General features: G+C 41.8%; 1 protein-coding gene across 2 annotated transcripts in view; it reads left to right on the top strand.

The window, feature by feature from the left end:
* Nucleotides 1–9958, top strand: part of ZFYVE9 (zinc finger FYVE-type containing 9) — a 75891-nt gene extending 65933 nt beyond the window's left edge. For both annotated transcript variants that reach the window (XM_090269456.1, XM_090269457.1), the window contains 5 exons: nucleotides 284–364; nucleotides 1002–1164; nucleotides 3392–3497; nucleotides 5558–5734; nucleotides 9669–9958. In XM_090269456.1, coding sequence (XP_090125582.1) covers nucleotides 284–364; nucleotides 1002–1164; nucleotides 3392–3497; nucleotides 5558–5734; nucleotides 9669–9830 — 689 coding nt within the window. In that variant the 3' untranslated portion in view covers nucleotides 9831–9958. The remainder of the gene's footprint in view (nucleotides 1–283; nucleotides 365–1001; nucleotides 1165–3391; nucleotides 3498–5557; nucleotides 5735–9668) is intronic.
* Nucleotides 9959–12242: the final 2284 nt, after the last annotated feature.

Consider the following 12242-nt stretch of genomic DNA (forward strand, 5'->3'; position numbering starts at 1 on the left):
CCAAGCCTTAGACGTGACCACTAAGATTTCTTTGCTTGTAAGATTCTTTGATTCTTGATTGGAGGAAGAGCAAAACAAAATGGGAGGGTGTATCTTAAAACCTCATTCCCAACCTATCATAAACATCAGAATTACTGGTTACTTGCTATTATGGTGTATAGAGTTGGCCTTTTTTGTTTTCTGGATGATAATGGTTGGAGTTCCCAACTACTAAACATTTTATTCTTCTCAGTCTCTCCATCTCAGGGTCTGTCTTCACTAACTATTTCTGTTGTTGTTTTAGTGACCGGTGCCAGTTTCTTTGTGTTCAGTGGCGCTCTGAAATCCTCTTCAGGATATCTTGCCAAGTCCAGTATTGTGGAAGGTAAATAATGAGTTAATTACTGTATGTACATTAGTTCAGTCCCAGTGGTGCAACTGAAAAGCAGAGGACACAAAAAGAAGCTCGGACATTTTTGCTGTAGACTTCTGGAGTCATTATTCATTCAATGACGTCTCTCCTCAGCTAATTAAAACTGTCATAATGGTGCTTAGTTTTCCAAAGAAGGGAATAAGTGGTAGAGGTACTGTGCAGCAGTACCTAAAAATTAAGAGATTGCCTTTCAGGACTTTGGGATAAGGTACCCAAGGGGACATAGTCTGGGTTTAAATATATCATTGGGTGCAAATCTGTAAATATGTAGATGAAGTTCAGCCCCACAGGAATGTTGCAATCATCATCTGGGATATAGGGGAAACTCTTTGTTGTGTCTTAAGTGAAATCAACAGGCAAGTATTTTAAGCAGAACACATTTTTGTATTTGCTTCTGTTAGCACTTTCAGTAAGTAAGGGTTCGGCTCAAAGAACAAAACTTGCTTGTGTCTGTCAGCTTTAGAGGGCAGAGCAAAGTTTCACATTTAATTGCAGAGGGGTTGGCTAGATGCCTGGTGCCATTTTTCTCCTGCCCCTCTCCCTGGCTTTCCATTGCTCTCATCTGTGTTACCTTGGTGCTGACTCACAGATGGCGTCATGGTCCAGATCACTGCAGAGAACATGGATGCCTTGCGGCAGGCGCTGCGAGAAATGAAGGACTTCACCATCACCTGTGGCAAGGCAGATGCCGAGGATCCGCAGGAGCTCATCCACATCCACTGGGTGGATGACGACAAGAACGTCAACAAGGGGTAAATGCAGCCAACTTTGCCCCCTGTGGCATTTAGTTATGGGCTAGGCTCTGGGTTTGTCTACTCTGGACTGCTTTTGTATACAGAACATGGAATTTTAAATTTCTGGTTTCTTGGCTTCATTTCTGAAAGTGTTTCTATGCATATTTTTGAAGAAAGGAGAAGGAGGGGAGTTGATGAAACAAAATAACTTCTCTTCAGTTATTGAGATAGTAGTAATACCTAAGCCTTTTATGGTTTACAAAGCACTTTTTCTAATATTGTTTAATTTGACAGAATTAGTGTTATTCCATATTACAGATGAGTAACTAAGCCCCCAAAGGGTAAAGGACTCCACAAAGCTAGTAAGTGGCAGGGCTAGGACCACCTCCTTGGGCTTCAAGTACTATACTCTTTCCCAGCTGATACGTGGCTCAGTCTGGTTCTGAAATAATTATAAATAAGTTCACCAAAGTATGGAACATGTTCGTGGAAAACACTGTAGGGTAGGGTGAAGATTGAAAAAAAAGAAAAGGAAGCTTGGTAGAGTGATAGAGCAATATTCAAGAGTAACTTCATAGAGAAATGGCTGCTGCTTAAGCTGAATCTGGTCAGGTGAGTAGGTAGGTATTTGCCACTTAGCTATGGCAGAATATGCATTTTAGTCTGAGGGAATAGCAGGAGCAAAGACAGATGGAGCGCATTTACAACATGACACTCTAGATTTTTAAAAAATGTTTAAAAAACCTGTTATTGAACAAAAAGAAGCAATTTCTAAATGAGTGCACTTGCCTATTTTTAAAGATTTTATTTATTTATTTTTAGAGACGGGGAAGGGAGGGCAAAGGAGAGGGAGAAAAACATCAATCAGTTGCCTCTTGTATGTGCCCCAACCAGAGAGTGAACCCAGGGCAAGGAGGCAGGTGCCCTGACCTGGAATTGAACCAGTGATCTTTTGCTTTGCGGGATGATGCCCAGCTGAGCTACAACAGTCAGGGTGCCATTTTTTTTTTTTTTAAACAAATAACCCTTTATCTTCCCATACTTCACTAGAAAATTTAATTTCAAAATCAATTTGTGTTTAATTTTCTATTATAGTTGGAAGTGGACATGGTTATTAGGATCTGAAAATCTTACGCCACAGCGTATTGTTATCTAACAACCAGCAGGTTGCCCCTTCCTACAAGGGCCATTGCAGCATTTCAGAGAACAGGACAGGACCTAGTCAGGGAAGCCTCTCAAACTCAGGAGTTTAGTTTGTAGTGTGTGAATGGAATGTTTTCCAGTTTGTCCCTCTGTCTGGGTATCTTCTCTTGAAAGAGTGCTAACCAGCTAAAGGTGCTCTTTCTTTGACATTGTTGTCTGATGAATTAGCAATTAAACTTAACATTGTTTAAATAATTTTAATTCAGGTGAATGAAATGAATCCCTGATATTGAAGTTTAAGTTAAGTTTTATCTTATATACATAGATATTGGAAAACAAGCAGATTTAAAAATTGTTAGGAAGAGTTTGAAATCTTGTGATTCCAGTTCTTTTGAATCCTCATCACCAATGAGTGTGTATCTCTACATATTTATACTTGTCATATTTTGGAGAGGAAAATGACTATAAAAAGGGGACCTTTCTATTCAGGAACCTAGGAATGATAATTTAGCTCTGAAGGGAATTTGTTGCGATAGATAATATGGATACTGATTCATCAGTTCACTCCAGCACTGTCATAATTAATGTACTTGGTTAAATAATTCTTTTAATCATAAACATTTATTAAACTCCTACTTTCCAAGTAGTGTGTCTGAACTGAGAATATAGCACACAAAGGTAAGTATACCATATTCCTCCCCTTCAGAAGTTCCTTTGTGAGGCAGAGACACAAATGTATGGAGCAGAGGGGGCAGAGCTGTGACAGCAGAGGGGAGAGCAGGATTGGGTGGGGGCTGCGCCTTCACTGGAGGAAGGAACGCTGGAGGAAGAGAGCAGGTTTGAGTAAGCAGTTTAGGTTAAGAGAACCAGCTCCTGCAATGATGAGTCTTTTTTTGTATGTGTGTTCCTGGAATTATTTTAGTGAGCCCTTCCCATGAGCGCTCTGTTCACATCCAGTTTTGAGTAGTGGCTCCTTGCTGTGATATGTTGCACAGATGTGTTTGGTGAGGAACCAGTATAATTAGTAACAAGGTTTGGTGAGAGAAGTGGCTCTTCTAACTTCTAGAGCTGCTTCCATCACTCTTCTTTGCCTCTGTTTTAGTGTCATCAGTCCTATAGATGGGAAGGCCATGGAGTCCATAACAAGTGTGAAGATATTCCACGGATCAGAGTATAAAGCAAATGGAAAAGTCATTAGATGGACAGAGGTAAGGAAATAAAACTTAGCATTCATGACCCCCTTTGAACACAACTTTTTGCTAGGTCCAGAGGCATATTTGGAGGTTAAGAAAAAAAAAACCTGTTTATCTTCTATACTCTTAATTCCCTCTGGTCTATCTTAGCTCCCTGGGAAGAAATACCACCAAGTGCAGACTGCAGCACTGAAGTCTCCTCCTTCCGGTGAACCAGCTCTTAGGGTTTGTTTGCGTTGGAATTCATGAAGGGCGCATCTCTGAATGCTACATAGCGTCTTTGCTGTGTGAGTCAGAGAGCTGGGCTAGTTATGCTGCACTCACAGTTGAACTATCATAGATAACACAGTCTTAAAAATTGATTTATTCCACCAATAAGAGAACTAGTGTGCTAACTATAATTTTAAAAGAACAAAAAAGAAAACTAAAGTTTGGAGACAGAGTAACTTGTCCAAGATTCCATGGTAAATAAATAACATCAAAGTCCTCCTGATTCAAACCTAGATCTGGCCAACTCCTAAGCTCTTTTCACTATATTGTTCCTTACCTTGAAAGCGTATTAGAAACAACCTGGAAGTGAGAGGAGCAGGTCAGAGACCCTGATTGTGTGTGCATGTCAGACAAATCAGAAAGTTTATTCTCTGAGAATAAATAGGTTGGTCCCAGGTCTCTCAGTTTCTTTTGAACCTTATTTATACTTATCTATAAAATAAACCATTAAGTTAAAGATCTCTAAGATTCCTTGGAGCTTTAGAAGTAATTTTTTAAAACATTCTATGACTTCTAGCTGTTTCATTTTACACACGAGTTAACTGAGGCCATGACAGGTTAAGTGTTTTACCCAAGTTCACATAGCTGGTTCTCAATAGCAGAGACTAGAATCTGGTTCTTCAGTTCTGGAGCTGTTGTTGCAAGTGACTTACCCTTCATACCAGGCTCAGTGTTTTCATACACAGCTCATGGTCTTAGCTGCTTGCTTTGTGACTGTGCCTTTGGCACACTGTGAGTAGTGCAAACTCTGGAACATGCAAAACTATTGCATACAAAGTAGTTTGACCTCTGTTTCCTCTACTTTGCTCCACAGTAACACAGTGAGATGACCCATTCATTTGCACAATGAGAAAGGATCAGAGAGGTTGTGTGACTTTGTGACTTGCCTGCTGCTAGTTAGTGGTAGAGCAAAGACCAGAGGCCTCCTGACTCCCACTCCAGAGCTTTTTCCATCATTTTATGCTGCCACTGTCACAGGCACAGGTCTTCAGGGCTGACCCCTTACAGTATCCTTCCTATAGGCCACTTATTTAGCAATAAGCTTGGGATTGATATATATGTAAGCATATTTAGCTTATATATCATTTACTCTTTGAGAGGAAGGTGCTTTCCATTTTATAAAGTCACATTGGGCATAAGAAACCAAAGAACTGTCATCACTCTCCTCTATGAGACAAGGACTCAGGTCTCTCAGTTCCAAATGTGCTGTGCTTCTGTCTGCGCCCAGTCCAGTGGACAGTGACACAGCTCTGGCCTCAGCAGTGACAAGGCCATGTGGCGGGAAGAGGTCTGTGATAAGAGGCAGAAGACCCAGATTCTAGGCTTACCCCGGCCTCTGTCTCTCAGTACTTATATGCACACAGGTGAGTCAACCTCCCTTCTATGAGTATCTGTAATATGAAGGGTTTGGGTCACATAAGCTATAAGGGCCATTCTCTTAGATTCTAAGATCAATTCCTAAGAAAATCGTCCACATATAGGAATTATCCTTTCAGAAGTGCACAGTTCAAAATGTAAGCCTTTTCTGGTTCTGAGTAGAATGAACCGTTACAACCCAGATCATGGCGTTCAGGGAGATAGGCTGGTTGCTCCTGCCATTTTGTAGATGCAGAGACTAAGACTGTTGCTTAGATGTAAGGTATTAGTGCCCTATTTTTGGCCCAAAGACTTTGAGGTATCCTATCTGCCAGGTCTTCTTGCACACCTCAGTGGATCAGGATGCTCACGGACAGTGAGCGGATGCACTCGGTTCTTCCCACATCTCCTTGGCACAAGGTTACAGGTTTCTTTTGTTTGGGGCACAGGTGTTTTTCCTAGAAAATGATGACCAGCACAGTTGCCTGAGTGATCCAGCAGATCACAGCCGACTAACTGAGCACATTGCCAAGGCTTTTTGCCTCGCTCTCTGTCCCCACCTGAAGCTTCTGAAGGAAGATGGAATGACTAAACTGGGCCTACGTGTGACACTTGACTCAGATCAGGTAAGAAGATTCTTAGCTAGCCTTTGAAGCCAGCCTTGGACAGTGTCTGTATTTTCTGACATGTGAGTTTTCCTGTGTCAACCCAGAGAGTTTCATTCTCTGGACCTTGGGCCTGACCTGACCAGGTGTAGTATTCTGGCCTTCCTCTATCAGAAATACACCTTGATGTGCTGTTTGATCAATCAGACTCTGAACCATTTGAACCTTGGGTTCTTCACCTCAATATGTTCCAAGAACTTGATTTCCTTTTTTAGAGTTAGAAGTGTGTGCAAAGACCTGCCACCCCTGTGTGAATGGCACTTCCGAGACTCCTCAGTCCCATCCTTAGGAATCATTTTGTCTTTCATAGAGAGCAAGTCCAAGCTGTCCTGTATCCTGTTTTCTTAATCTGACCCTAGCAGGCCTCTGCAGCCCCTACTCCTTAAGCTCTTCTTATGTGAACATTTCCATGTTTGTCAGTAGATAGGACTTGAGCTATTTCACCATTAATTTTCCTTTCAGCTTGGCTCTCTTGTGGTCAAGCTTCTCTCCCTGTCTTACTCAGATTTTTTGTATGCTGTTAGTATAAAAATCCATTCTTAGCACGTGTGCTTCCCTGCTCCCCCAATACCTTGTCCCCTTGCCTCTCTCCTGTGGCCTAGCCCGCTAATCTCTCTACAGGCATACCTTGGAGATATTGTGGGTCCCCTTCCAGACCACCGCAATAAATGAATATTGCAATAAAGCAAGTCTGGGTTTCCCAGTGCATCTAACAGCTATGTTTCCACTATACTGTAGTGTAAATAAGTGTGCAATAACATTATGTCTAAGAAACAATGTACATACCTTAATTAAAAGATACTTTATTGCTAGCCCTGGCTACTGTGGCTCAGAGGATTGCGTGTCGGCCTGCAAACCAAGTGTTGCTGGTTCAATTCCCAGTCAGGACACATGACTAGATTGCATGTCAGGTCCCTAGTTGGGGGCGCGAGTGAGAGGCAACCACACAGTGATGTTTCTCTCCCTCTTTCTCCTTTACCCTCTCTCTAAAAATAAGTAAACAAACAAATAAATAATTTAAAAAATACTTTATTGCTAAAATATGCTAGCTATCATCTGAGCCTTCATTGAGTCACAATCTTTTTGCTGGTAGAGCGTCTTGACTCAGCGTTGATGGCTACTGACTGATCGGGGTGGAGGTTGCTGATGATTGTTGAGTGTGACAATTTCTTAAAATAAAGCAACATAGTTTTATGCATCGATCTTCCTCTCACAAACAATTTCTCTGTAGTATGTGATGTTGTTTGATAGCATTTTACCCACAGTAGAACTTTCTAAATTGGAGTCATTTGTCTCAAATCCTTTCATTGCTTTGTCGACTAAGTTTATGTAATATTCTAAATCCTTTGCTGTCAACAGTCTTCACAGCTTCTTCACCAGGAGCAGATTCCATCTGAAGAAACCACTTTCTTTGCTCATCCATAAGAAGCAGCTCCTCATACATTAAAGTTTTATCATGAGATTGCAGTAATTCATCCACCCCTTCAGGCTCTACTTCTAACTCTAGGTCTCTTGCTATTTCACCACATCTGCAGTTACTTCCTCCACCGGATGCCTCAGTCATCCATGAGGGTTGGAATCAACCTCTTCCAAACTACTGTTAATGCTGAAGTTTTGATCTGTTTCCATGAATCATGAATGTTCTTCATGGCACCTAAAATAGTGAATCCTTCCCAGAAGGTTTTCAATTTCCTTTGTCCAGTCCATCAAAGTAATCTTTTATCCATGGCAGTTATAGTCTTAAAAATGTTTTTATTAAAAAGTAAGACTTGAAAGTCTGAATTACTTCTTGATCCATTGGCTGCAGAACAGAAGTGTGTTAGCAGGCATTGAGAACTCGTGGGTGGCCAGGTGCATTGTCAGTGAGCAGTAATATTTTGAAAGGAGTCTTTCTGAGCAGTAGGTCTAGACGTGGGCTTAAAATAGTCAGTAAACCATGTTGTAAACAGATGTGCTGCCATCCAGGCTTTGTTGTTCCAGTTATAGAGCACAGATAGAGTAGATTTAGTATAATTGTTAGGAGTCCTAAGGATTTTCAGATGGTGAGTGAGCATTGGCTTTGACTGAAAGTCACTGATTGCTTTGGACCCTGACAGGAGAGTCAGCCTTCGAAGCTTTGAAGCCAGGCATTGGCTTTTCCTCTCTAGCTAGAAGGCAGTTTTGTCTCCATTGAAATCTGTTATTTAGTGCAGCCACCTTCACTTGATCTTCTGGATAATTTGCATCAGTGCTTGCTGCTTCACCTTGCACTTTATATGGAGATGGCTTCTTTCCTTAAACCTCTCTCAGCCTTCACAGAATTGAAGAGTTGGGGACTTTTTCTGGATTAGGCTTTGGCTTAAGGGAACATTCTGGTTTCATCTTCCACCCAGACCACTGAAACTTTCTCCATTATCAGGAAGAAGGGTGTTACACTTATTATCTTTCATGTTCACCAGAATAGCTCTCTTAATTTCCTTCAAGACTGTTTCCTTTGCATTCACAACTTGGCTGTTTGGCATAAGAGGCCTAGCTTTTGGCCTGAGCTATGGATGTGCTTTCTTCACTAAGCTTATTCATTTCTAGCTTTTGACTTATAGTGAAAGGTGTGCAACTCTTCCTTTTACTTGAACACTGAGAGGTTGTTGTAGGGTTAGTAATTGGCCTAATTTGAATATTGTCATGTCTCAGGGACTAGGGAGGCCTGAGGAGAGGGAGAGAGATGGTGTAACGGCCAGTCTTTGTAGCAGTCAGAACACACACATTTATCGATTAAGTTCATCATCTTATTTTGGTGCAGTTCATGGCACTCCAAAATAATTAAATAGTAACATCAGAGATCACTGATTGCAGATCACCATAATAAATATAACAATAATGAAAAAGTTTGAAATATTTCTAGAATTACCAGAATGTGACACAGAAACACAAAGTGAGCAAATGCTTTTAGAAAAATAGTGTTTGATAGACTTGCTCGATGCAAGGTTGCCACAATCCTTCAATTTGTAAAAATACTCAATATCCACAAAGCACAATAAAGCGAAGCACAATAGAATAAGGTATGCCTGTACATTTTGCATAGTGGATCCCTGTGGCATGTCCTGGTGCTCTGCTTTGATATAGAGTGTGGCATTACCAGGGAAAATGTGAAAGGTTATGTATCTGGCTCCATTTCCTGACTAGTCATCAATCAACAAGTACGTGTTTTCTACTTAAGATCTTTCCCAATGCTGTACTAAGCATAACAGGGTAACATAAATGAGGTATAGTGGTCCTTTGTTGAATGGAACTGATAATCTGGCTGGAAAGAGAGAATTACTTCACATAAACAATAAAAAAACAAGGGTTTTCTGCTAACACGTGGGCCTCTTGAGGGCGGGTGCCCTGTTTACGGTCAACTGTGAAGCCCTGAGTTAGTAGGCACTTGTGGGGAGCCACTCCTTGCAACCGAGCCAGAGAGTTGGAGGCAGTTCCACCTCATCTGGCATCCGAACACGGGGCAGGCCAGCCTCAGGCGCTCAAAATGGTGTGTGGACAGATGATTGGCAGAGTAAGTGTTCAGTTCCTGCTATGATAGGGAGTTATATTCAGTGGATTTCCCATTTTCATTTTCACAACCATAAGTTTAGGTATTATTTCCGACATTCCATATCTCTGTATCACCCCAGCCCCATCTCAGGAAACTAAGACCATAACAGGTTAAGTGTCTTACCCAAGGTCTTATGGCCACCAAGTGTTAGGGGTCAGGATGATAAATGACAACTCAGGGAAGAGGAGAACTTTGTGTTAACTGCTGAGTGTCTAGCCCATGTCCAGGAAGGACATCTCCTGTCCTGCTCAGTCTCCTTGGCCCTCAGCCCCCTGGAGAGACCTTCTCTATCCAGTAACCTGTCATCCCCTTCTCTCTGTGGTGTAGGTTGGCTATCAAGCAGGGAGCAATGGCCAGCCCCTTCCATCGCAGTACATGAATGATCTGGACAGCGCCTTGGTGCCGGTGATCCATGGAGGGGCCTGCCAGCTCAATGAGGGCCCCATCGTCATGGAACTCATCTTTTATATTCTGGAAAACATCGCGTAGACAGAGGACTTCATTTTTTTTTCTGTTCAGACCTGTTGCAACAGCAGTCATACCCAAGTCATTTGCACTTTAGAACTGGAAGATTAAGCTTTTGTTAACACTATTAATGGGGGGAGGGGAGTGGGAGTTTGGGGGACTAGGGTGGGAAAGGGTGGTTGGGGGGACAGATGTTCCATAATTCTAAGTCTTCTATGCATTGTCCACCGAGAAGATCTGGGCAGCTTCCATTACTGCACGACAGTTATGCTATCCTTGCAGCTAATCTCTTCTGTTACTGTTTAGACAAGAATTCCTCTCCTGTTTTAAGACTTACTTATGGTCTTGTTCTCATAAATGCTCAAATGGGTACAACCATCACTGAGGGTGGGGTGGGAGGGCAGAGGGGAAATAAAAAGTGAAGCATCAGTCTTGTACTCTTTGTACAGAATTGATATAATAAGAGTATCGCACTGATCTTGTCTCATTTACATCACAGTAACTTCAAGAAGTCACAACTAGATTTTTGCTTGTTTTTACCGATTACCCAACAGATTATCCTTCTTCTAGCCAAGAAAGGGCGACTCTGTAAATTAGGTGATTTGGATAGCAGATCCGAGTTCAGGATCACTCAAGATCTGCCTGAGTGAATGGCAGATATTGAATTGGGCCTTTCTGCGAAAGCTGACAATGCATTGAAGATATTTTTAGTTACACTATACATTGAAAATATTTTTAAAAACAATTTATTGAGAAATAATTTAAACTTCCAAGAAAGTTGCAAGTACAAAATAACCTATGTACACTTTACCTAGACTCACCTATTGTTCACATATTATTTTGCCTAATTTGCTTTATTAGTGTCTCTCCATCAAAAATGGAGGCATTTGAGAGCAAGCTGCTCATTTCCTAAAATTAAGGATATCGTCTTACATTACAAGCAGGATAGCTCACAACCTCAGTCTGCTACTTTATCCTGGTTATCTGTCCAACAATGTCCTTCATGGAATTTCCCCTCCGGAAAAGCCTCCAGCCTAGGATCAGATGTGGCAAATAGCTTTCCTGACCCACCTTTATCTTTTATGTCCTCCGTATGTTTGGTGACTATAGTTCTCTCACCCCACTTTTTAATAGAAAATGCCTCATTTTTAAAATTTGATTGCTATCTTTTCATAATTAGTCAGTATATGCATTCTTGGCCAAAATCCTACATAAGTGATGCTGTGGCCTTTTTAGGGAATCGCCATCTCTGGGGTCACTTGATATATCCACCTGCCCCTCATTGATGGTGAATTTTGACCATCTGGTCAAAGTATTGTCCAATTTCTCCACTGCAGTTTTTTCCCCTTGGAATGAATAACGTGTACAGACACTTTCATTTCAGATCGTGCAGATCTTGCTCATCAAAACTTCCCCTTAGATTTAGCATCCACTCACATTTCTTGTCTGAATTGACCTTTTACTATGATGGCTACAGAAAGATTTTTTCTCAAGTTCAGTGCTCCCTCCACCTTTACTAGTTATAGTTGGTCATCTATAAGCAAAAGCTCTTCCTTCTTTGCTATTTACTTATCTAATCAATTTTCATTGTGGACTTGCGGATTACTTTTTGAATGGCTCCAATTCATTATTTGGGTGCTCAAATGGCCTGTTTTGGCCAGGGAGAGTCCTTCAGGGTAGCTCCTGCATCCTTGTGACATGCTCTTGCCATTTTTTGAACAGTTTTCTGGCCTAACGAGATGCTCCAGGCTCATTTAGTGCTTACCCTACCCCAGCCTCAGAATCAGCCATAGTTTCTTTCAGTGGTATTAGGAACCAAGATTTGGTTTATCCATGATATATGTGATGCACTCTGAGTACTTTTTTCATTAAAAACTTATCAAATGGATTTCACAGCCCAGAGTTTGAAAAACACCTTTCTAGGGTAACTCACTCCCTTGTTACTGTCATCTGAAAGCCCAGGCCAAGCAGCAGATGGTCCCTCAGCATAAAAGCACAGCTCCGAGCATTCTCTGGGAGCTAACACGAGCCTCTAGGACAGTGAGAGGCTGCTTCCCTGGGGCCAGAGCTGGGCTATGTTGAGGGCAGCAGCCGTATTCCAAAGAAGCCCAGGGGCCTGGCCTTCAATTTGCAATGTCTACCTATGTTTATGCCTTTCCGGGGGTTGGGCGGGTAGGAAAGGAGGGGGATCCACATTCTATGTCCTTCCATAGGCTTTGCTGGTGGTGGTTGCGGAGAACTGTGATTGTGACCTTTCCCAGACTCAGATACTCAAAGCTTCTAAGGGGAAAAAAAGAGTTGAGATACAGAACACCAGTGTGTGGGGACTGAGCCCTGTGGCACACACATACCCCTCCAAAACCTGATAGGAACACTTGCTAATAGGGGCAGGTATCATGGATGTAACTTCTAGGTTGGTCTAAACATACTTGGAAG

Source organism: Furipterus horrens, unplaced genomic scaffold (genome assembly GCF_987537825.1).
Source record: "Furipterus horrens unplaced genomic scaffold, mFurHor1.1.pri manual_scaffold_3, whole genome shotgun sequence".
In the NCBI taxonomy this organism is placed as follows: domain Eukaryota; kingdom Metazoa; phylum Chordata; class Mammalia; order Chiroptera; family Furipteridae; genus Furipterus; species Furipterus horrens.